Below are 25,628 nucleotides of genomic sequence, written 5' to 3'. Positions count from 1 at the left end.
AGAGAGGAGAGAGAGTTAAAGAGTGAGAGAGTTTGAGGAGAATGAGAGAGTTTGAGGAAAGTGAGAAAGAGAGAGAGGAGAGAGAGTTAAAGAGTGAGAGAGTTTGAGGAGAATGAGAGAGTTTGAGGAGAGTGAGAAAGAGAGAGAAGAGAGAGAGTTAAAGAGATAGAGAGTTTGAGGAGAATGAGAGAGTTTGAGGAGAGTGAGAAAGAGAGAGAGGAGAGAGAGTTAAAGAGTGAGAGAGTTTGAGGAGAATGAGAGAGTTTGAGGAGAGTGAGAAAGAGAGAGAGGAGAGAGAGTTAAAGAGTGAGAGAGTTTGAGGAGAGTGAGAGAGAGAGAAAGATGAGAGAGAGTGTGAGGAGAGTAAAAGAGTTTGAGGAGAGTGAGAGAGAGTGTGGAGAGTGAGAAAGAGAGAGAGGAGAGAGAGTGTGGAGAGTTTGAGGAGAGAGAGAGAGAGAAAGATGAGAGAGAGTGAGGAGAGTGAAAGAGTTTTAGGAGAGTGAGAGAGAGTGTAGAGAGTGAGAGAGAGAGAGAAAGGAGAGCGAGAGAGTTTGAGGAGAGTGAGGAAAGTGAGAGAGAGTGAGGAGAGAGAGAGTTTGAGGAGAGTGAGAGAGAGTGAGGTGAGAGAGAGAGTTTGATGAGAATTAGAGAGAGTGAGGAGAGTGAGGAGAGAGAGAGAGAGTTTGATGAGAATGAGAGAGAGTGAGGAGAGTGAGGAGAGAGAGAGAGTGAGGAGAGTGATAGAGTGAGAGAGAGAGTGGGAGAGATTGCGGAGACTGAGAAAGAATGGGAGAAAGCGAGAGAAAGAGAGAGATAGCGAGAGAGAGTGAGACAGAGTGGGAGAAAGTGAGAGAGAGTGAGGGAAATATAGAGAGAGTAAGGGAAATAGAGAGAGAGGGAGGGGAGAGAGAGCAAAATAGAGAGAGGGAGGGGAGAGAGAGAGGGTGAGAGAGAGAGAGAAAGATAGAGAGAGAGAGATAGAAAGAGAGGTGATCTAACTTGGTTGGGGGGCAGAAACTACTTCCGAATCGGCGTAAATCCACGAGTGAAGAACAGTAAGAAACGTTGAGGAAAACCTTATCATAATGGCAGCAAGGCCCCTAAGATCGGAAAATATAATTTCTGCTTAAGCCACAAAATCGGCGGAAAAGACGTGTAGTGCAAGTTACGTGAAAATGTTGATGGATGAGAGAGTCAATGAAAGATATACAGAGCCTACGATATACAGAGACTACAGGAGTCTAAGCGTATGTAGCCCATTTAACGGCGGGTAGATGAAACAGAGAAACAGTTAGTTGGAGGCGCCGCCGTCTGCTGCCTCTCGTATTCTACGGCGTCTGAGTTTTGACGAGGAAATGTCGCCATCAATGCGAGGAGCGAGGGTAGTGCCGCCGACATCACTATGGATCGTCGACTGTAAATTGTTTTAACTTCAGACTGAAGACATTGTAACCACAATGATCGTTTTTCTGAAATTTCTACCTAACCTCTCACAGTTTTTCTGGAAAAGAGATAGAGAAATGACCTACCACATGGTCTGCATCTGCACCGCTGTTCAGGCAAAGAGCAAATGAAAGCGGAGGGTTTTTAGAACGAATCTAAGGGAAGTGGTGCGATTGGGCCTCGCCGGCGGCAACCTGTCGCTGCGTGGGTACTGTCAATCGGTGAAGGTATGTTTCTGATTTACATTTATATTTATTCATTTCTCGTCCGGGTTGCTTTCCTTTTGTAGATTCTTTGCGATACTCCACGGTTTTCGTATTCTCCAGATCTATCAGGCATGTTAACCTTTCATTTTTCGTCACACATGGGAGGAAGGACGAGAAGCGAAAGTATCTCTCTCAGAGGAGTTCGCCTGGCCGATCGAGTTCGTTGCCACGGCATGACAGGAACTGTTCCGAGCTGATAGATGTTTCCTCCGTTGACTCTAATACCGAGTGGTCGAGCTTGGCCGACCGATGGCTAAGATCCGCCAGAAAACGCCAGTGGATTTGGTGATATCATCCGGGGAATATCCAAATTACGTCAACCTTCACGTTTTCGACCTATACGAATCACTAATGGGCCTTGATGGAAACCCTTGACCTCCTTGCTACTTCTATTTGGCTGGTTTCCTTTCATTAAACGATTGCTATCAACATGATGACCTATATCTCTTCTGAGGCTAGTTTTTGGGGGTACATAGTTTCAACTATGCACGCATCTGGTCAGTGTCTCGGTCTGAGCCTTATTGAGAGTTTCGGGTCAGAGATCACCAAGCGGTCACTATTTAGAAATGCGTCAGCGCAGCCAATATTTTCCGCTTTTAATTTTTTGGTTCTTTATCGTACTATGACGGGGTTGAATCAAGGGACTGAAAGGAGAAACCATTGGCTTTGGATGTATTAAGAATGGTGTGTCTTGAGAGGAGAGATACCTGCATGAAATACAATGGCAGGAAGACATATTTTGATGTAAATGACTAGATTTTTGTTGAAATATGTTTAGCACAGTTTGAGGAAGCACTTGATTATCTCTTCTAACAGAGTAAGGATGCTCCCTTCTCTCCCTGAACGAGGAAAGTGTCTGCAGATGTTGAAGGATTAGAAGGATCCAAACCATTGACAACCTTCATTCCATTTCATTCGAGGGAAAGGAATATCATATTCTACTCTTGCACACAGGTAAACATGTAATTAGGTCAAAGGGTCCCCCTCAGGCCCGGTTGGTGATTCATATTGCTCGAGTTTCGTCAATGTTGACGTAATTTAAATGCTCGTTGTTTTTCCATCAACGAAGAAAGTGTATTTTCCAGGATTAGTAGGATGCAAACCAATTAAAGCATTGATTCAATATTTTTCAAGGGAAAGGCACATCATATTCTCCTCTTGCGCACAGTTAACTCTGTAAGGGCTATAAAACTCTTGACTATACTCGACGGCTTTTGCACAGAAGGCAATATTGGACAAGGGATTATGCCCTTCGATGCCTAGAAATAGACTACCAGAACCGTTGACTTTGGTCGGCAGGAAATATCTATCTCTTTCTTTCTTTTTTTCCCTGAAAGTTGCGAGCCCTATTTTACCGCCCCTCTCCTCATAACTATTTTTAGTTATGCTTGTTATTCATGAAGAAACCTTTTTCAGTTCCAATTACGTAATGGGTTTTCCATGGAATTCATTAGGCGCCATGATCTTCACGATGTTTCTTCCAGAAGCCAACTTGACAGGTTTACATCAATATTTTTATTTGAACTTCAGTCCTCTTTCTTGAAAAAAAATTTGGAGCTTTGTTCATCAGTCATTTCAGTTATCTCTACACGCGTGTGTAGAACTAAATGAATGTATATCTTTCTCAATCTGTGTTTCCACACGGTCAACCATAGAGCATTTTCTCACTGGGCTGAAGTTACTGCACATTGACAATGGAGTTACCAATACCTCAGTCGGCAGATGTATATGTAAGGCGAATACCTTTTTTTTTGTTTCCGAATGGGATGCGCAGGGTCAAAATTTTGTAGTAAATGGTTTCAGTTCCCTAGCAACGGTTATTATCCCAAGCAAAGAGCATTGATACTCAGATAAGTACATCTTGTGACCTCGGATCCTTAAACAGTTAGAGGCACAGATACAGAGATAAAGAACAGTAAAGGGAAAGGCAGAAAGAAAGGTGGGAAAGAGGAGGGGAAAAGAGAAAGAGCAATGGATAGTAGTAACTGTCTGCATGTCTGGGCATTATATGCGGTGGTAATAACTGTTTGATGGTCTGGGCGTTATATGGGGTGGTAATAAGTGTCTGCATGCCTGTTTCCCCTGAACTCCTCTCTCTCGATTCTCTATCTCGTTCTTTGAATGAGAATAATGAATCAGCGGTAACTGCATCTGCATGTCTGGGCGTTATATACCCAGAGATCTTTCCGCTGCATCGGCAGACGGAAACGACCATTGGATGGCCTATTTCGCAAAAATAATAGAAACCATTCATCATTGTGTTCAAACCGGGGGCAACAGTTCTTGGCCAAGCCACACAGAGATACATAGATAGATAGATATAGATAGGCTGACAAATTGTAGATAGGGAGATAGAGAGTGAGAGAGGGAGAGAGATATGTGTAGACAGATAGATGGATAGATAGATAGATAGATAGAGAGAGAGAGAGTTAGAGAGGGCGAGAGATAGATAGATAGATTGGTAGGTAGATAGAAAGAGAGATAGAAAGAGAGATAGATAAGGAGAGAGATAGAGATAGAGGTAGAGATAGAGATAGATAGGTAGATAGATAGATAGATAGACAGAGAGAGAGAGAATTTGTGAAATAAATGTATCGTTCTGCCAAATTCAAGGCCTTCCGCGACCTTTTTCTTGCTAGCATGGTCTCAGGTAACTCAAGCTTGCAGGCGCAGAGGGCTGGCCAGAGGTTCCTCCTCATCTCAAGGCGGGATCTTTATAATTTCATGGTTCATAAGTTTATACTCTGCCTCACCGACATGGCGACCAATCTCACAGCACATGATTATGAGATAATTAAGCTAAGAAAGCTTAACATCTCCACGCTTTTAGCCCAGCAGCGGAAAGGAAGAGCATAACATAAACTCTGAGACAGCACCATTTCTTGCGTTGCCAACGTCTCTGTGGATCTTCAATGCTTTTTATAGAGTGAAAGATAGCTTGTGGAGAAGGCACTTAGCGATGGGTACCCAAAGGAGCTCGAAGGACGGTGCCCGGAGTAAACAAGCGAGAAGGGCGTCGAAGCTCAAGGAACAGCCTCCTTTCTCTGGGGCACAAATTAGAAATCTTGTGAGACAGCTCACTGCCGCCAGGCCGAGGGAGCCTTCCTCAGACGCTCTCCCAATTTCCAGCGTCGGATCGTGCATAGAAGCTTTAGAAGAAGCTACATCTCCCTCTCCTCCCCTTCGGAGGAAACAGAAAAGGAGACGTCTCTACTCCAGGCAACACCAGCAGAGGCTCATCAACGTGGCCGGAGCGCGCAGAGAGATCATAGCCGCGCTGAAGCTCCACCGTTCTGCCATGAACCTTGCCAAAGCCGAGTTACCTGCCCATCCAGCATCGCCCCTTCCGATATCATTATCAGCTGCTTCTTCTTCTTCTTCTTCTTCTTCTTCTCCGCCAAGGGAACAGCCAGACTCTGCCATCTTGCACCGGGCAATGAGCGAGGAGGAAATGACTGTTATTCGGTCGATTGGGCTGCTTGACGATATAGAGTGGAGCGAGCAGCTGAACACTGCTTGGTGGCTCGACTTCCTTAATGAGAAGAGCAAAGACGGAGTGAGCCCCCCGGAGCTTCAAGAAAAATCAACGGAAGCGCTTGACTCAGACCTGCCATGGTGAGATCTGACGCGTAACATCAATTCTTGTTCAAATTTCACTCTTACAATATAACCCGCATGGCACCTTTCTTCCCCGTCTTCTATATTGGATGTCGGTCAACGTACAAGATAAGAGCGGCCAAGGAAATGCAAACCATTGGCCGTACAAGTCCGGGGGCCGCGTATCCCCGTGAAGTGGGTCCCCTGCGGATAACGTGAATCTTGTCAACTAGGCGTTTACTTTGACCAGTAATTGACCCAGACCGACCCTTCCGTGCGTTGACCGACAACCACTGACCTATTCTTTCCTCACCGCCGATGGCATGCGCTCTCCACCCCCGCCCAGTAGAGAGAAGAATAGTGAGATAATACTCGTCAGTTGCATACTTGCATTATTTGTAGGCCCTCCGTGCGCATTTTTGGTGCATTTTTTTTAAAAATCTACATCGTGATCTTTATTGGGGAAATGATCGCCATCGCCATTATTGGTTCTGCTGGGCGTAGTCGCTGCTGCTGTAGGGGCTGAAGGCCTCGGAGAGCCAGGTGGGTTTGCGCCACGGGTCCCAGCCCATCTCCTGGCACATCTCGTCACTGTGCTTGATGCTGAACGTGGAGATGCACTGCCTGCGGTAGAACCGAGTGGTCCGCTTCATGATATCGGCCTCCTCGGCGGTGCGCCGATACATGCCCTCGGCGCTGGGCAGCTCGAACTGGCCCTCGAGCAGCCGCGACAGCCACTTGCACCGCAGCTCCGACGTGTGAAGGTTCGACACGCTCTCCATGTACCCGATGAACGCCATCCCTGGGATGAACGGGTGGATCGTCCCTCTGCACAAAACAAAACAACAAAACAACCCTTTCCTTGACTTAGAGTTCTCCCTTCCCCATTAAAAAAACAAAAATGAACAAAAGCCGTCACAGCTGCAAGCCGTAACCAGTACCTGTATAGAGGAATGACGCCACTGGCGTCCTCCAGGAGGTCGCGGTAGGGGGTGGGCAAGACCGAGTGGAGCTTCTTCTTGCCGTCGTAGCCGGTGCCGAGGAGGACGACGTCGGCCTCGAGCTTCGTTCCGTCGTCTAGGATGACGCCCTTCTCCCAGAACCACCATTTAGAGGACCGCCGGAAGCGGATTCTTCCCTGGTCTGCTTCCTCGAAGAAGTTCTCCGGCAGAATCGCCATCTGGCACGAGGCGTAGTCCTCCACGAACGGGTGCTCCGGCACCAGTCCGTACTTCTCCAGCGGCAGCTTCCACTTTAGGTAGGACTCGATGAACCTGGACATGCCCCACCTCTGCATCCACGAGGAAGAAGACGATGAGAAACATTCCCATGATGATGATGATCATGATGATGATGGTGACGATGGTTCTGACCATGGGGCTGGCGAGGAGGCAGGCGAGGGACCTGAGCCGGCCCTGGTTAGGACGTTCGTGGACGAACTGGGATGATCTCGTGGAGAAGAAGAGATAAAAGGGGAGGCCCCAGATGGAGTAGTGCGGCACGGTCCAGTGCAGGGTCCTAATCACCATCGTGCATGGCTTCCCGTCCTCCCCTTCGGATGACTCTTAATCATCGTCATAATCATCATCATCGTCATTAATTCATTATCATGGTGCCCGGTTACATACCTCGATTAGCCTCGGCGCATTCCGTGGCCATGTCGATGGCAGACTTCTTGTACCCGATAATGACGACCCGCTTCCCCTTCATCAGCTGGCGAGTGCCCTCTTCGTCGAGCTTGCAGTAGTCGAGCGTGTGCATGGCCTTCCCTTGAAACACCTCCGGCCCCCCGTTATACGGGTACGCCGGCATCCTCGGCACGTCCCCGTACTTGCCTAGGCACATCACCAAGAACTCAAATCTGTACGACTGCACCAAACGAACAACAAGAAAAGATCGTCAGAAATTGGAGGAGGAGGAGGAGAAAAAGGATTAAGTACTTGGACAGTGGAAGAGTCGGCCGAGAGAACGGAGATTTCCCAGGTGGGGGAGGCCGGCAGCTTCTGCTGGGGAAGGTCTTCGCCGGGGGGCCAACCAGGGACATGAGTTGCTTTGCCGGCGGCGCCGAGGAAGCGGATATCGACGACTTTGGAGTTAAGGCGGATGAAGCGCCAGAGGTCGAACTTAGTCGCGTAACCTCGAAGATAGTCCATAATCTCGTGGTGCGTGGGGAAAGAGTCGCCTCTATCTTCCCACGGGTAGTCGGAGAACTCGTAGTCCTTCCTTGGCGTTTGTAACTTGGTCGTGCGGAAGCAGCAGTGCTTCCACACCCCGCCTATCGAGTCCGTCGCCTCGAACACTATCGGGTCGAACCTGGCCAACTCCTTGGCCGCGGCCAGCCCACTAATCCCCGCCCCCACTATCCCCACCTTCCTCACCTCCTCCGCCATCTCCTTTGAAAAAGTGCACGGAGGAGGAACTCCGCCGTGGGGTTTTTATACTATTCAGAGCCCTCGAGTGACGACGGAAGAATGGCGACGTCGCCGAGGGCTCGCAGCCGCAAGGTCGAAGATGAAGAAGATAGTTGCAGAAAACTCGCCGCGATTTCTGTGAAATTACGGACTCCCTAGTGTTTAACAATGAATTTAGGCCGGAAGATTAAACCGGCGCAGGTGCCCCCAGTGTTGAAGAGAGAGGAGAGAGGAAGATTGGGCTGCTTTTCTCTCGCGAGGGTAGTTATTAAGGTTCGTGGATGGATGATTTACTCCGAGTATACTACCGTCCTCCGTTCCTCTCTGCCCTTCCCTAAGGCGGAAACGGAACGAAAACGAAGACTCTTTGACGTATGGCAGACCGAAGTGCCGTTTCGTTTGTCCACGAGGCTTAGTATTAATCCGGCCATGGTTACCCTGCTAGTTGAATACGTTACCTCGGGTTTCTCCGTTTGAACTTTCTTGGCCGACGTCGGTTACTTTACCCGTCAGAGACGAAGACCGGCCGCCTCTTCGATTCGTTCCTTTCACCCTCTATCGGTTGATATTTGAGTGCCCCGGCGTTACTGTCTAAGCCTTTCTGCGACGGAGACTTCACCTGTGAGGATTAGTAAACCCTGTATAATGTAGCAGGGTGGGAGGAGGGCGTCATATTGTTGTCGACAGGGGGCCTGAAAAGTCTTCCCACGAAAAGAAGGAGAAGAAGGAGGAGAAGAAGAAGATCTACATACTGGGAGAGAAATAAATAATGATAATTATAATAGTAAAAATAAATATTGAGAGTTAAGAAGTGGAAGATGAAGATGGCGATGTCGGCAAGACATGGAAGAGATACTCAGGAGTTAAGAAGTTTAGAGAACGTCACGACGTCGACTTTTCGGACACCTATTCCCGGAATGCATCGCTTTGACCACGCCGTTTGGGTAAACTCTCTCTCTCTCTAGCTATCTCTATCTCTCTCGCCCTCTCGTTATCTTTCTCTTAATCTCTCCACATCTCGCTTTGTCTTTCTCTCTGTCTCTCCATTGATAGAGAGGGAGAGAGAGGAGCAGTGGGGTGGGACTCTACGAAATCTCGCCGTCTCGGAGAGTAAATAAAGCTAATATGTGTGCATAGCACACGCATGCAAAACCGCACGCGCACTCTCTCTCAAACAAGGCACTGGACGTCGCAATCAAATAAAACGCCGGGATTCAGCTTTCAAGAGAGAAATTTTGTCCATCTTTCGTTGGGTGGCCACGGGTTATCCGTCAAATCAAAACCCCAACGCATCTGGTTCTCCAATTGAATATTTGGGTCAACACTTCCTACTCTTCCTCTCTACCCACTCTTCCTGTCAATGACGCCGTAGTCCCTGGCCCAGATACAAAGACGATCGTAGAATATATAGGTAACTGAAATGAAGTAACGGGGTTTTTTTTGGGTGAGAATATATAGAAATATATGTATACAGAGAGAACATCCAGAATACATCGAGGTAACATTCTGCTGTCAACAAAGAATCCCCGTGTTATCCTGAGGACCAACTTCAATGTGTTTGAGAACTTTTTTTACCATACTCAGCCATACGTTCTTGGGCATTGTTAATGAACTTATATGAACGTAGGCAAGTGACAAAATTCATCTCTAACGACTACGAGTATATTGAATTGTTTAGCACATACTTGGTGATGGGTCGTAATATCCAGCTCACTAACTCTGTATTATATAAGTGGGTTTATTAATCCTATGGAGTGTATATTGTGAATGCCCAAAGCCACGGTTTATTCCTTCTTATCATTGGGGATAAAAAATCCTTGTGGAAGCATTCTTCACCTCATTGTGTCATTTCTGGGATAGCGTGTAACCTTCTGTGGCATGCGACCCTCTGAATATTGTTTGAACGAGATATCTTTATTAATGTAACCGCCTATTCCAATTAACTGTAAAGTGATGCATCCTTGCATGCTAAGCCACAGAGGGCAGCACGAACAAGGCTGGGCACGTTTGTTATCAAAAGGCGGTCACTGCAAAAATCTCGAGAAGTTATGGTCATAGTTGCCGCTCTTCAAAATGAATCCTGACCATTAAGAGACTCCCTACATTAATGTAGGTTTTGGCGTCAGCCTCGAAATCTGTTAGCAAACAAACTGATATCAGATATGTGGGAAATCAAGACAGTTTTAGATACCGATATTAGATATTGGTCCAGATATTGGTACTGTAGCTGACACAGATTTTGGACATTCGATATCTGATGCTCGAAATCTAGATATCAAGAAACAAGTTTAAATGATTAAGGTTTCCAAAACTACCTTACCAAACGGGTTCTAATCAATATAGAAATGAAGATCAAATAATATGATTATATTATCTCGTTATTTAGTCGTTTAAACGAATATAAGTGAATAATGAAATCAGTGACATCAAGATCAAAAGCTTGAAATCAGGATTGTCTCTTCAGGTGTCATTTAGGTGCTAACCATGTAAGACATTTACATGATTCTTTCACAACCTCGTCCGCTCGGTGCCATGCCCCACAGTATCTTTGCATAGGGCACTAATAAACTTGTTGACTCAATCTCCCAGTTGACCTGCTAGCCTGCCACACGGTGGCCTTCTGGAAGGTGAGGATAGGCGGAGGTGCCAAGTTGCCAATTACCTCCGATCTTTGTCAGTGAACTGGTGTGTTGGCATTCTTGGTGCCTGCTGACTAAATTGTCGCTTGTTGGCCTGCTTGTCCACCACAAAGTTCTGAGTCGCCATTGGCAGTTTGGTATCCCTTATATTTTAAAAAATGTTTTTATCACAGGGAATCAGCATGTTCATCATACAAAATGTTATGCATTTTTGCTGTAAAGTTTCCAAATATTGTTGGTAAATTAGCAAAAGATGTAATAAAGATTTAATCTGCACCTCAAAATTTCGAGAATTGCCTGTTTTCCTTATTGTTTTTTTAGTATATCATGGTCAATGCACGTATTGAGCATAAAACATTTCATGCAATGTCGCTCTAGAGAAATCAATAAAAAAAACGAGAAAGTTATGAACACATTTTTTGAAGATTCCACCTAATTCTCGTATGAAAATTTTGATGTGTATCTCTTTATTGTTTAACACTAATTAATATTAATCTTCACTACTCATCTATATAGCTCAAAAACATTCGTTTGATTTTTTCAGGCCTTCAATGAAAAATCAAAATGAACCAAAATTATTACGCTTCATTCAAAATAAGTCCAAATGCACAAAGACAATTTGAAATAATTTACATACAAATATTTATTTTAATTTAAAATTTTATTCAAATATTTTCAGTATGCATATCTACAACTCAAAAACCATTATTTATTCATACACGCAAATTGAATACGAATTAAAATATCTAATTCCCAAGTCATAACTAATTTTGAACTGTTTACTAAAAATTTCTTATTAAAGTAATGTATATTAATTATATAATGTTTCTACTACGACCATTCAACTCATACCAAAACATTGCCTAATTTTTACAATGGGATCAATTCTGAATAATACGTTTTGATATGCAGGTATCTATTTTTACCGATATCTAAGTTTGTATGAACTCATTTAAAAATTGTTTATGCATTTCCTAGGCATTGCTTCATCAATTCTTTATAAAATTATTATCATTATCTTGTCATACTATAACTGGAAAAAAGAGTTCTTGTAATAATATTGATCTATTATGACCCTACATTTATTCAACATTAAGAGTCATGGTTCTAGTGAAACAATAGAGTATAACACAATGATACATATGTCCTTGATGAGTACTGTCTACGGAAAACAAAAGGTTGAATCTGATGTTCTAGTGAAACAATAGAGTATAACACATTTTTTTAAGTCCTGGACATCAGATTCAATTATTGGTAACTAGATACCTACTATGATCTCGTCATGTTTTCTCCTGTATAATTCTTTGAGTGATCAGGATCTATAAGGAAAAATACGCTAAATGAGCGCATGGATTCAGGGAGAGTTTAATTATTTTACGAGGAACCAGGTTACCCATTATTGTTTTCCAAATGGTTTATTCCCTTTAGAGACAAACCTTTTGTTATTATATACCTTTATTTTACATATGTAAGGTCAATACAATATTAATTTAATAAACTTTATTTTTGACAATAACTTAAATACTCTAAAATTGAGTTTGACAATTTGCAATCTTTAACTTACAATAGGTCATTCAATATTCTAACTTTGGGATAAGTGAAGGGCGGTGGATTATGAAATCTAATACATACACACAAGTAATGTTTCAAACATGGTAGACCCTCCACATGATATATTATCCATATGGTGTTAGTAGATCCTTAAAATAATGTTTGATACTGATGAACAAGTGAACACACTCAAGGCAACATTTGTGGGAAAAGTTTATCATTAATAAAAAGTTTTGAACATAAAGTGACCTTCTCACCAGTATCCATAATTAAGTCCAACTGTATTCCCTAGAAAAACAAGTACATCATGATTACAAGATCTTCCGAATGGATGTCAACTGTCAAGACCGACTTTTCTGATGAAAAGCCTAAGTAATATGTGTATATCTATAAACCTGAAGATAATACATTAAAATAATTTTTCAAACTAAGTGGGGATTTTATAAAGATCCATTAATTGAATGATGCAACCTTATAAAAGTTATAAGTTAAGATTGATGAATCAATTGATACAAACATATATGTCTGGTAAGCCACATTCTCATTCTATTTCTCCTTCCATGTTCATTCATACAATGTATTTATTATACTGCACAAATGATGCTTATAATTATGACCATGAATACATGATCTGACTTAGTGAATGATAATGAAAATATACACATACATCACAAGTCTTCAGGCATGTATTCTAAATATTTATATTTAAATGATACTTATGAAATACATTGAAGTATCCAAATAAAGTAGTATTATCTAGTCTTAGTCATATAATGTGTGTGGTCTGTAGAGATGGCCCAAACATGTGACCAAATCATTTATATGTGATTGTGCGGTGCTGTGCAAAAATTGCACCGCACTTCGCACAGAAATTTTGCACACTTGCACCGCACACGACATGTGCGGTGTGAATGTGCAAATTTTTGCGAGTAATGAATGGATATTGAATATTGGATTAGTGTTGATAGCATTGTCACTCTTCTCTTTCTTTGTCGCTCCTCTCTCTCTCTCTCTATCGCACTCTTCTCTCGCTCGTCCCTCTCTCCCTCTTTCTATCTCTATCACTCTTCTCTCAGCTTCTCGCGCTCTTTTCTTTCTCTCGCTCCCTCGCCTCTATCCTTCTTTCTCTCTCTCTCTAGCCCTTCTCTCACTCATTCTTCTCTCTCCCTCTTTCTCTCTCGATTGCTGTTTTCTCAGCTTCTCGTGGTCTTTTCTTACTCTTGCTCCCTCGTCTCTCTCCTTCTTTCTCTCTCTATATATATATCTACCTTCTCTTTCTTGGTGACACTCTTCTCTCTCTCTATCGTTCCTCATTCTTTTTCTATCTCTGTTCTCTCTGCTTCTCTCGCTCTTGCTCCCTCATCTTTCTCCCTCTTTCTCGCTCGTTCTATTGCTCTTTTATCTCCCTCTCACTCTCTGTATCTTCTCTCTCTCTCTATTGCTTCTCTCTCCCTCTCATTCTCAGTTGCTCTCCTCCCTCTTCCCTTTTCTCGCTCTTGGTCACTCTTCTCTCTCTCCCCTCACTCTTCCCTCCCTGTCAAATCTGTAGCTCCTCTTTCCCTTTCTCTTTCTTCATCATTTTTCTCTCTCACGTTGGCTCCTCTCTCTCCCTATCTCTCGCAGTCATTGGTGCAAATTTGTGCGATGTGCTGTGCAAATTACCACACAAATTTGCACCGCACATCGCACAGGGGGTTTTGTGCAAGTGAAAATTCGCATGACATCTCTAGTGGAAAGTCTTGCAGGTGAATTTTATTTAGATTTTATATGACCATTTTAAGAATTTTACTATGACTTAATTGTAGAAAAATACTTATACTTTTTTTTATTTTAAATACTCTAATCAGCACTTTGGGATTGGTATGTAAGGATAGGAGGAGATGGATGCGAGTGAACTGCAACATATGAAAGAGATACCGTGATGTTTGCGATGGAGATGATGACAGGTACATGCTGAAGATCAGCGGAGTGGGGCAAGTGATGACGATTTTATTGTCACTGATGCGATGGAAATGGAAGCAGATGGCAGAGTTGTGCATGAGATTGGAACCCTAGGCTACCAATGATGATAACATAGGAAAAAAGAAAAAAGATGTGAGTTTAAAGACAATGATCACACTAACCTTGTCGTCACGTACCCAATAGGTTTGGTGGTGCCTTTTCTTCACGTGTCTTGATCTGAACATGCAAGAACAGACCTTGGACTCCAATCCTTCACTCTTGCAGTACAAAAACGAACCAAAATGATATTTGAAAGAGCAAAGCACTCTGATAATCATTATTAGGAACAAAATCTAAGCGCGTCTTTTTTAAAATGATGGGGGTTTATATTGATAGATCCATGGTTGATGGATAGAGGAGGAAAATATGAAACTACCCTCAAAATTGTAGCTCAAAACTCCTTCTAGATCATTAGATATCATCGTCTCACTTTGGAGCGACCTGAGCCATCCAACTTTCTCTCCCCTCTGAATTGTATAGCAGATTACCAGCCTGATACTAACTTCTAGGAGAAAAAAAAGTGAATTGGTGTGTTACAATATTTTCTGAATTCTAAAATTATTTTTTTATGAAATTAACTTTATTAATTTTTTTAAAATTGATAGAAAATGTAGAAAAATAAGAATATCATACTAGAAATATACTGAACCTCTTAAAATATTTAAATAAGCCTAAATAAATAATTTCTGACTTGTGAAATTATTTTATTCATGAAATGCACGTCAAAAAGTTATGTTAAATATAATCTAAAAATAAAAATTCAAAATTTATTATAAAATTTAAATAAATCATTTTAAACTGTAATGACATGGATTTATGATCATTTCATGGAGGATAAACACATAAGGTTCCTGAAATTTCTATGAAAATTAGCATGTTATTTGTGACCATTATTTGGCATCAACCACATAAGTCACTAAAATGGCCCTCTTAACCTAATCTATGAAATTCTGTTTTTTTTTTTTTTGGCAAAAACACGGTGCCGGGTACGGCCAACCCTAGGGTTGTGCCCGTAGACCGATCCATCCGTGTCCTGGACGCCACCCAGGAGGGTTTTATTTATTAAGTGAAGTATTTTTCAATGTTTTTAGGCGTGGAGCGAGTATATATATCCCAATTACACTCGGATCCCACTCGTCCATGCCCATAGTTTAGAAAAAGAAAAAATACATAACTGATACCTTGCAAGCGCTCAGGGAAGTGTGGTCGTCATCGTCCCTCCAGAGCCACACGGCGGTATCGGTGTAGGTCAGGAGAAATCCTTGCCTTCATGTCATCAAGCGGGGGCTGACGTGCGTGGGGGGCGCTAGTCGGGGCGGGTACATCTATTCCTCAAACTCCACCGTTCCACGCGATTCTCCAACTCCGCGGGCCTGCCGTCGCGTGGGTTCGCTGGGTACGGAGGGTCGGTAGGCCGAGACGATCGACTCGGTAACATCCCCTAGCTGTAGAAGGAAGCGCCTGCCAAGAGAGAAAGACGGAGGAGGGGGTCTGTATGAAATTCTGATTGTATCTGTAAACCTCTAAATATTATATAATCTAATAAAACAATAAAAAAAATATGCATAGATGAGTTCAAACTAAGTAAGTTCTCATGTTTCATTTTTTGTCCTAAAGTCAATTGAGTACTTTGACTCAGACTTTTATCTTTCACTTAACCTAGTTCATATGTTAAGACTCCAAGTCCTAGTTTTTTCCCCAAATATTTCCTTTTACTTTTACACCAGGCCCAATAATATATCAAGGATAGTGCACTAATATTCACTATTCTAACTTAACTCAAGTTTCCTTAAGATTCCTAAAGGAAACTTAATTAGGGTTTCATTAAGAGACTCTCAACTATGATTATTATGTTCCCTTAAACTGGATCCCAAAATGATTCCGCAAGATAGTGGAATAATCTGTCTTCATGATAACTGAACAGGATCTAGATGGAGATCATGATATGTATGATGGAATTCCCAACTTCGTCCTCAATCGAACTCACTAATTCTTACTTATATTTTGCTAAATATGTGTCTTTTGATTTCCTCAATGTTGTTCTTCTAACACATCCTAATATGCCTCCATTGAATTGGCCCATTCTACACTTTCTATTTGAGTCTTTTTTATGAATGTGCAGCTTTCTTTGCTCAATGTCTTCTCAAATATCAAGATTTTAACCCCTAAAAACTATATCATCTAAGGTATGTTTAATGCATGATTTATCCTATTCTAGTGAACGCCTCTAATCTCTCCTTCTTCAAGCTCCTTTTGATTTAACCATGTTTCACGTTTCTGAACTTATTAGTTTGTGAAATATTGTCAAATAATATAAATGATACAGGAGTTGTATGCAAATTTTGATTATAACTGTTCACCTGGATTGATTGTCTCAAGAATGAATCTTCAGGTCCACCTTTTGCTTAGCAGTATCTGTCTCGTTGTTTTGTTGCTTTAAATCACCTAAACTTAAGAAATAAAAACACAGTAATGCATGAAGGATTCATGCATCATAAAGTAGCCCTTAAATGCTCTTAAGTAAGACCTTTAGATCAGATAGAGTCCTCGATAAATGCTCCTTGAATCAGCCCTTGATGCATTTGATGGGCTTAGTAAACTTGGGATATGAGAGGGCTCTGGATCTTATTTTTTTCTTTTTGAGTGGAGATCAGGTGATGATGCTTTGATTTCAGAATAATGCTTGGTGGGGATACCCCTTCTTGTCAAAGGCAGAGGATGTTAAGTCCCCGCGCGCGCGTGCGAGAGATAGAGAGAGTGAGAGAGAGAGAGAGAGATAAAGATAGTTAAATGCATTCATATTTTTTATGTATTTAAATCACCTTATAGAGAAAATATTTCATTAAAACCTTTACTGGATTCTGGTTAATGTCTAAAGACCCATTACATCCCATAAAAATAAGAATATGTCCTTGATTTTGGATTGAAAGGTGATAACTATAAATAGAAGTATTTTTAATTAAATTCAAGAGGCGTACCATTCTGGACTTTCTCTCTTTCTTACCAGTCTCAACTGTTGAAAATATATGTATCATCTAAGCAAATTGCACATTTGATTTGTTGGTCAATATTCATTAATACAATATATATTCTATATAAAGCACATGTGATGCATGTCATTGAAGTCCATGAAAGCGTGCAATGACTAAGTGTGTTATGATGAGATCATAATACATAGAGCACTAATTTTTAAGCATGCATTCTAAACAATCCAATTTGAAGGATTCTCGAGAAGAACATTCAAATATATGGATCAAATAGCATTATCTATCCCAACTCATATGATGAATATGGCCGATCCCTTAGCCAACAGATAGCGGGTGTTCTTTAGAGAAAGAGTTAACTGAATTGATCTATATGAATCCCTGAATGGTACTGTATCTATCATCAATCAGTTTGATTCGTTCTATGGTTGTGTAGCTAGTCCTTATACCAGACATACCAAAGAATCCTTGTGGATTGATGATTCGTTTATTACTAGGACCTACAAATCACAAATATGGGGGTTCTAGACCTTCCTATCTTGAATGTAATACCAAATCAATGACGACTATTGTGCAGTCAAGATGGGATCATCCATCCTCAAGATTTGAGAAGATCTGTTGAACAAAGATGATACAATTAAATCCCTGGCCAAGGTAGTAGAAATATCAGAGGGTGTATTCTCTAGTGATTTCACCAAGGTAGTAGAAATGACCAATTAGGGTTTGGTGATTCATCATACCCTAAGTTATTCAGGAGTTTCATACAATAAGGGATTATAAATACACAATATGTGATGATAGTAAAGGTTGAATGAAAGATTTGACATACGCAAGTAGCTTGGCACCCCATGGGCTGACAATTTACCAAATTATCAAGTTAAATTGATCCTTGATTAATTAATATATAAGTGATGTAGTTAATTAATGACTTTAACTCAGTAAAGATTATTGGGCCAGTAAAGTTATTAACTAAATTGATACATGGGCCTAGAGCATCAAACACACATGCTTTGGATATGTGTCGATATACTCAAAGTTTAGGGTTTATAATTAATTGATCCTTATTGCATGGACATTTATGCAATTTTCTACGATTATTAGAAATAGAGGGGGACACCCTCATTTGATGAGCATGCAAGTTTGTTTGCATGCCTCCCTCTTTCTTATCAGGCTCTTTCCTAGGTGCTTCTTGTAGTGGGCACACAATGGAGAGGAGATCAGATTTAATCCATTCTTAAGTTTATGTTGGTACGCCCACTCATGGATTTCATTATTAAGAGAACACAGAAATAATAATGAATAAATAAGTATTCAATTGAACTTAGACAAAACTTGGTAGTAATATTGGCTAGATAGGCACATAATATCCATCGAGAGTGTCACATACAAAGTGGTCGTTTGGATATCATAAGATGTAGGTAAAATTTGGGGGTTGTTATGAAAAATATCCACTTATATAAACAGGGAAGACCTTCAAAAAAATTCACCCAGGCCATAATTTTTCAGGGCTCATTCCCTTCTTCTTCCTTAATGCTTTTCCCCCCTCCATTTATGATGCTATCAGGATGGCATAATGTCCATAATTAAGTTGAACAAGGCTAGTCCAGGTGAAGGATGATATTTGTCATGCTAAGTTGAGTCGCTGAACACTTCTTACTTGATGGACCAAGAAATCACACATTTAGTCGGTGCCTAGTTAACTAGATCAATACTTTTTGCACATATATTTTGATTTCATTATCAGTGTTCCAGTGCATGAGTGATGTGTTTCATCCAAATCAAGGTCATAAATGCATCAATCTCACTCATAAGGAAGATGAAATGTGGATGTATAAAATACACTAGTAGGAGCAAGATAATGTTGTTAATACTTTCATAAATGACTTTATATTGATTTGGACTTTTGTAAGAATTTTATCACTTGTAAAGGCATGCAAGTCAAGAAATTATCCATAAAGTATTGGGTAGGATTGACCTACAGATTAGGAATACAGACCTGTACCTTATTTTTAAGAATGTTTCTAGACCTATCCCAACCTATGTACATATACCCCATTAATGAAAGTAAGGACTCATACTAACAAACTTACTTAACAATGTTAGCTTAAAAATGGAAATAATCCATTGTGGCTGAAAATTAATATTCATCATTTACTATGTGCTTTGCACAAGGCCATATGTGGCTTAAAATCTAAGCATAATAATTATATTTCAAGATAATCTAGAAAGAACATTGAAAATTTAGTGTTACTCCAAATGAATGTAATAATTGGATCTATTACACGTGAAATGTAATGCATGTGCCTGGAAAAGTTTGATATGTTCTACCACCATAGACTCAATAATAAAAATTGTGCATCACAGTATCTGATACGTCCATAGGAATTGTAAGGTTGAAGATGTTCATCAGTAGTTGTCTGATTCCGTTGATCTTAAGCCCTGTTGTTTTGTATGCCACTAATGGTATCATTGGACACCAAAAAGAAGAATGTTAGCATAACAACATAAAGAACATTCTAAGGCAATTTCCCTTCAGCATGGAGATAAATCCTACAAGATATATGATGGGGGATAAACATGTGGATCCATGCAAATATTAATTACCGTAATATAATACTAATAAAATATTGATTAAGAGTGATCACAATAAGTTTAATACTTTAGTATGGGACTTTAATTCGTGAGTTATGGATTTAGAAATGAACAGAAGGGAATATTTGATATCTGATATCAATATTCCACTTGAATCCAAAGTCATAAACCATCTGATTCCACTAAATTAAGGATATGTGATATCAATATTCATTAATGGATCATGATAATATTACGTATGTTACCCATACTCGTATCATTTATCCAGACACATACCTTGATTTCTGATATTTACATGTTTTGATGTATGATATCATTAATGGATATGATATATCCATTAATTACATGTTTTGATGTATGATACCTTGATTACATGTTTTGATGTATGCCTGCCAGAGGAACTGACATTGTGGCACCAAGGTGGAGCATTCCACCATGCCAGCACATTGACATGGGCCTATCAAAATTATGTGGCACAATATAGCTCATAAGAGCCCAATACATTTATTTCATTCTGACATGAAAGAAACAATATTTTATACCCTTCCAGAAATGTAAATATTATCCATCCACCAAGAAGAGTGTCTTCATGGTCAGAAGATCTACAAGAGCTTTAAAAACACTTCGGAGAAGATGAATTGGAGAACCAAGAGCACCTTAAACATGTGATACTTCTGGAAGCTGGACACGTGAATGACTTTAGAACAATATCCAAGAGAGAAATTTAAGGGTCTAACAAGTTCCCCTCAAGGTAAAAAATTATTTCATTTGTTTTGGTGATTGATTTGGAATTGAACATATTTCCTATTGCATAGAAAAATATTATCTACCCTTCAACCAAAGCATCAGAATTCAACAGATTGCACACAATAACTGATTTGGATATCTTCTCCCTAAATAGACAATTTTACGGGGTGAAACAAGAAAATTATGAACTTAGGCCATAATATATTTGGATACAATTCAATTATGGACTACTATGATTGGGGGATAAGTTTACATAGATTATGGCCTTATTTTCTCTATTGTTCTTAGCCCTAGGATTTTTCTTGGGAATCATGCATTTATTAAGCCGTGAAATCCATAGTTTTGTTTATCCTTTTGTAGGAATGCTGATCCCAAGCTCAAATTATGGATTAAATTCCACAAATCATGTGTCGCTTTGACATGTTCTCTAAAGATGGTTAAGCTTTATTTTGTCATCCTTGAATAGAGGGCCTCTTATTTTGATCCAGGATGTCCTTAGCTTCTCTTTAGATCCAGTTAGTATCCATAATTTTATTTCTTTATTGGGTCTCTGGCCTTGATTCCAATGGCACGGATATGATTCACGTATTAAAACTTGGATAACAAAATCAAAACAGTGACTCAAAATAATGATCGACTCACTTGTGCATGGATTGTATTAATGATTTCTCGTGTCCTTGAGGGAGACAGCTTGAGTTGTTCTTGAGTCCAACCTCTAGACATATCCATGCCTTCATGGGCACAATGATCATCCTCCTTCACAATAAAAAGGCCAGCTCCTATGTTACATCATTTTGAATGCTTCGGGAATAGAGAGTAGGAAAGGGGAGAAGAGAGCTGCAAGGTAGAGCCTAGAAACTTGTGGCATGGGTGAATTTTGTTATGGCCTTCCCCTATATATTGTAAGTATTTTTTTCATAAAACCCTTAAACTTAAAGTATACCTTCCACTATGTATCTGAAAATCCCTAATTTTAATGTTTTAAATAATGGTTTTTAAGACTTAATCTAGTTCATCAATATGTGAGGTCTAGAGATTATTCAACAATTAATTTACCTCACTAACCTAGGGTAAGTAAGGGTCGAACCACAAGGAGCAGGTAATTCAGTTTAATTTTTATTTCAATTCAATCAATAGTTGTTTTAAGATTTAATAGATTTAAGATTTCAAATTTTAGAGTAAAAATAAAGAATTAATGATCTTAAAAAGATTTAATAATTCAAAATTTGAATTATTATCTCAGATAGATCTGGACTTAGTCTAAGTCCAGTTCTATCTGAGGTGCGCTGTGCACTGCACGTAGCGGTGAGCGGTTGTGTGCTGCGCGCGTAGCGGCGCTCGGTGCTGCGCGTGAGCGGCGCGCGGTCGTGCACTGCGCTAAGTGGCGCCCAGCACTGCGCGTGTTGCAATGCGCGGCCGTGCGCTGCACGTAGTGGCACACGGCTGTGCGCTGCGCACGTAGCGCGTGAGCGGCGCCCGGCGCTGCGCATGTCACGGCACGTGGCTCTACGCTGCGCGTAGCGGTGTCGTGCGCTGCGCGTGTCACGGTGTGTAGCCGTGCGCTGTGAGCAGCGGCGCACTGCTGTGCGCTGCGCGCGTAGCGGCGCCCGGCGCTGCATGTGAGCGGTGCTCGGCACTGCGCATGAGCGGCGCCCGACGCTGCGCGTGTCACGGCGCTGTTGTGCGCTGCAATACAAGAATCTATTACTTTGTTGAAATTTCAACAAAGTCTTAGATTTATTTGTATCACAATGATATTAAAATGATAAATTTTGAATAGATTTGGTGGGATAAGTTGGAAAGTTACAATCCTGCACTTTCCAACCCAACTAAATCTGTCTTAAAAAAGGAATGATTAAGCAATTTACTGAACTCTAAAAAATCACATTTACCTTGTGTCACACCCTTGATCGGCTAGGAAATGATCCTCCTCCATAGAGTCTTCTCAGCGTTGCTTCTTCACTCCACTCAATTGTTCATCAACAATACAGGGTCTACAGAACTCTTAGAACAAACAACACTCCACTTCTTCCAATAAAAATTCTAGACCACCTGAACATTGTTTTTGAGAAAGTATTTATAGGATTTCTTCTCTCTAAACTGCTTGGATCATTTGAATGGTCCAGCTTGATTTATGATCGCCCTTTGACTTGGTTCATTTTTATGCATAACCGCCATTTGACTTTGTCCTTTTTGATCCATAACTGGTATTTGACTTGGTCTAGGCGCCCTTCTTGATCCATAACTGATCTTCGACTTGGTCTAGGCGCCCTCCTTGGTCCATGTGCATTATCTCCAACTAAGTATCTGTACTTATTTAAACAGAGATGAGATCTAATCCACTTGATTCATAGAATCAATTGGGGTTAGTCAAAAGAAACTTATAATTAGCAATAAAATATAAGCTCTTTGTCATTTCACGATAATATATATGCGTACATGAGGGCATAGTTTATTGTAAAACTATGTTCACCAGTATCTACCTAGTTAACGATTCCAAGGGCTAAATAAATGTTTATTGGCCTTCCTAAAATATTTAATCATATTGATTAATTAGTGACAAATTGATTTAATCAAATCAATTGATTTAGTTTGCAGACCGTGGGGTGATAACCTCAATTTTAGGGTTAAAATTTGTCGTTGTGATTGAGATTATTGGATTAAAATATGTTTAACCGTACTTAAGAATACATAGTTAGTAATGAGTACGGATCTTCTCCACAGGGAATGATGATTAAGGAATTACTTTCTTATACTAGTGATGATGAACAAGAGGATCGACAAAAATTAGGTTGCGAGGACTTGAGCTAGTGATATGAATTAAAAATACATAAGTTATAATTTAATTTAACTTAAATAAAAGAGTAAGTGCACGTGACGGACATGATGATGAACGATGGTATGAACAATGATAGTGATTGGATTTGGAATGATACGGTGGCGAGGATGTAGAGATGAGAGAAGAGAGTAAAATGAGAGTGAAAGAATGATGATAAACCCTAATTATGTTAACTATAGAGATGGGAAAGAGACAACGTAAGGCGAAGACACTTGCCTTAGATCCTTACGTTCTGCCAGGATCACGATGATTTACAAGTGCCGGTAAGCTCCCCTCTTCTCCAATGCTTCTTCCCACACACTCAGGACACCAACAACACTCTTGATGGATCTCAAAACTCACTATCTTTCAATAAGCCCACAAAAGTAGGAAGCAAGTAAAAGATGAATTTCACTATGATCCAGGCCTTTGTTTATAGATCACAGGGTATGGATAGAAAGAGGAGGGGACGATAAAGCAATAGTGAAAATTTCAGCTCAATCGGAGTTGTAGATCAAAAGTTCTGGCCACTTGACGTCGAGCCAATCCTAGCCCTCGATTTCCTTTGCTCTCCTCATCAGCGTCATCATTTTCCATAATAGTTAACAAGTCAAACTGCTTTAGATTCTGCACTTTTCATATTCTGTGCAGGTGCCCTTTGTATTCCGTGCCATGTGTACCTAAAAAGAAGACAAAAAGACTAAAGGAAGAAAGAAAAAGATAAAAAAGAATATCCTCACAGCTGATGTGGCGGGGCGTCAGCGCACGCCACATCAGCGCGAGCCTTCTTTTCCTCCTCTCAACGGGAGCCACGTGCGCGCCACATCGTTGTTCATTGGCCACATGTACACGCGGCCACGTCGCCTGCCACTATACCTTTACATGTACATAAGGAAAAAGTCAAAATGAAAAGTCGCTTTTGTCTTTTTCTCCCTCGGCCTACGAGCGCATTTATTGCAAAAAATGCCTTCTTTTTTTTATTGGGACACGTCATCTTGTGCCAAAGAAACTTGTGTCAGTCATAAATGTATTCGCGAAGCGATGATTGCTCGGCTAATGATTGGCTGACGCCAATCATTAACTTAGCTAATGATTGCCTGGCACCAATCATCAGTGAGCGCTACGATTCATCGTCATTTGACAAATCGAACAGCGACACGTGGAAGCACGAATAAAAGGCCTTATAAATACATTTTAAGAATTCATATCAAATCAAAAAATACATATAAATACATATTTCGACCTAGAAAAATCATATCTTTCCAAATATAATGTCAAGAAATGCCCAAAATCATATTATGTCTTAAAAATTATATTCTTTTAGAATATCTTGTCTGAAAATTCCCAATAATACACAAAATGTGTAGAAAATTCTGAAATTCATACCTGAAAAATACATGTTATCATGGGGTGCGAAGCTACATCTGTTGCTATGGAGGAGACAATAGAGTGTATTGAAAAATGAAACATTTCTATCATCCATTATAGTGTAAGTATACGCCCTCATCCCCTTGACACTCCCAGAAGGACTTAGGGTAGGGTAAACTATTAAATTAAACTCGATTATCTGAGTTAGTACTAACTAAATTTTGTAGAAAGCAATGGAGACTAGGTCTTCAATATTCCCCTATCTTGACAAGGGACTTCATCTATCATCTTCCTTGAGCTTTCACCTCTTATCTTTAAGGCAGACAATCCAATCTTGACCACTCACTTGTCTTCATTAACATCTTATTTATCTTTAGAACTAGGACAATTGTGATCTCATCATAGCTCACTAACATGATCATGTATTTATGGACTTCATTCATGCAATATAATGAATGAGTAATTAATGAGTTGTGGAATGTGTGATTAGCTTGGCCGCAACATATATTTCATTTAGTATTTACTGTAGTCCTCACCTAAAAAAAATAAAAACCTGTAAGGATATCACACTTGATTCAAAACAATAACCTGAGGTTTGCCTCATAATCTAATGAATTAGTAAAATGAATATGGACTAAAATTTCACTGAAGTTTCTCCTTGTTTAATCATAAACAATGAGTAATATTTATGTAGAATTACAAAAAACCGATAAAAGACAACCTAATCATGCTTAATTATCGCTATCTATTTCATGTTATCAAATACATGCATGTCTCTAAAACCATGCATGTATCAGTTTACCGCGGTTCAAAACACACAAAACTTATATTGATTGAAGACAGTCCATAAAGATTCTTTGTTTTCTTACAGGTGATTTCTATATTTTGTTAAGCATGTTGTACCTTAAGAAATAAACAGTTTTCAAAGTTTATCACGTAGCCTAGACATCAGCTGAAAACATCCAACCCTCTAATGACATCATGTTCAGTTTAAGCTAGGTGATGAAAATTTTTATATAAAATAGTGGGAATAAAAATTGGGCATTTTGAGTGCCGTCGCCTGTCTTATATTGCCCTAAAAAAACTGTAGTTTCCATTGAGACTGGATTGAGAGTAAATCATTTTTTTGTTGCCAGAGTTTGAGGAAAGAAGAGAGGATATAGTTTATGAAGATTGCATCGATACTTGTGGATGCCATACATCTTAACAGC

The 25,628-nt window shown here is 40.4% G+C and overlaps 2 protein-coding genes across 7 annotated transcripts; one reads left to right on the top strand and one right to left on the bottom strand.

Annotated features, from left to right (window-relative positions):
- The first annotated feature begins 672 nt into the window (after nucleotides 1–672).
- Nucleotides 673–10,632, top strand: LOC144713719 (uncharacterized). 4 transcript variants are annotated; one of them, XR_013584131.1, is made up of 2 exons: nucleotides 673–1,670; nucleotides 10,182–10,632. XR_013584131.1 is itself a non-coding variant. In XM_078588389.1 (2 exons), exon 2 carries the CDS (start codon nucleotides 4,669–4,671, stop codon nucleotides 5,326–5,328), a length of 660 nt encoding a protein of 219 aa, XP_078444515.1. In that variant the 5' UTR covers nucleotides 690–1,670; nucleotides 1,819–4,668; the 3' UTR covers nucleotides 5,329–5,751. The 4 variants fall into 4 exon arrangements, 3 of the variants coding, with proteins under 3 accessions (XP_078444515.1, XP_078444516.1, XP_078444514.1); XM_078588389.1 differs by lacking the exon at nucleotides 10,182–10,632 and adding an exon at nucleotides 1,819–5,751 and having other exon boundaries at nucleotides 690–1,670; XM_078588390.1 differs by lacking the exon at nucleotides 10,182–10,632 and adding an exon at nucleotides 1,815–5,751 and having other exon boundaries at nucleotides 690–1,670.
- On the bottom strand, nucleotides 5,785–8,088 carry FMO1 (flavin-dependent monooxygenase 1). 3 transcript variants are annotated; one of them, XM_078588385.1, is made up of 5 exons: nucleotides 7,247–8,088; nucleotides 6,935–7,175; nucleotides 6,680–6,870; nucleotides 6,248–6,597; nucleotides 5,785–6,134 (listed from the first exon to the last, which is right to left on the bottom strand). In XM_078588385.1, exons 1-5 carry the CDS (start codon nucleotides 7,694–7,696, stop codon nucleotides 5,789–5,791), a joined length of 1,578 nt encoding a protein of 525 aa, XP_078444511.1. In that variant the 5' UTR covers nucleotides 7,697–8,088; the 3' UTR covers nucleotides 5,785–5,788. The 3 variants fall into 3 exon arrangements, with proteins under 3 accessions (XP_078444511.1, XP_078444513.1, XP_078444512.1); XM_078588387.1 differs by having other exon boundaries at nucleotides 6,680–6,858; XM_078588386.1 differs by having other exon boundaries at nucleotides 7,253–8,088.
- Nucleotides 10,633–25,628: the final 14,996 nt, after the last annotated feature.

This window comes from Wolffia australiana, chromosome 16 (assembly GCF_029677425.1).
Source record: "Wolffia australiana isolate 7733 chromosome 16, ASM2967742v1".
Lineage (NCBI taxonomy): Eukaryota > Viridiplantae > Streptophyta > Magnoliopsida > Alismatales > Araceae > Wolffia > Wolffia australiana.
Note: the sequence above shows the minus strand (reverse complement) of the source record. Positions and strands in the feature narration are given on the sequence as shown.

Excerpts from the sequence above, each read along its gene's own strand:
- LOC144713719 (XM_078588389.1), top strand. The coding sequence starts at position 4,669 with ATGGGTACCCAAAGGAGCTCGAAGGACGGTGCCCGGAGTAAACAAGCG.
- FMO1 (XM_078588385.1), bottom strand. The coding sequence starts at position 7,696 with ATGGCGGAGGAGGTGAGGAAGGTGGGGATAGTGGGGGCGGGGATTAGT. Across the intron at positions 6,871-6,934 it reads ATGCGCCGAGGCTAATCGAG|AGTCATCCGAAGGGGAGGAC; the intron begins GTATGTAACCGG and ends ACGATGATTAAG. Across the intron at positions 6,598-6,679 it reads GCCTCCTCGCCAGCCCCATG|AGGTGGGGCATGTCCAGGTT; the intron begins GTCAGAACCATC and ends TCGTGGATGCAG.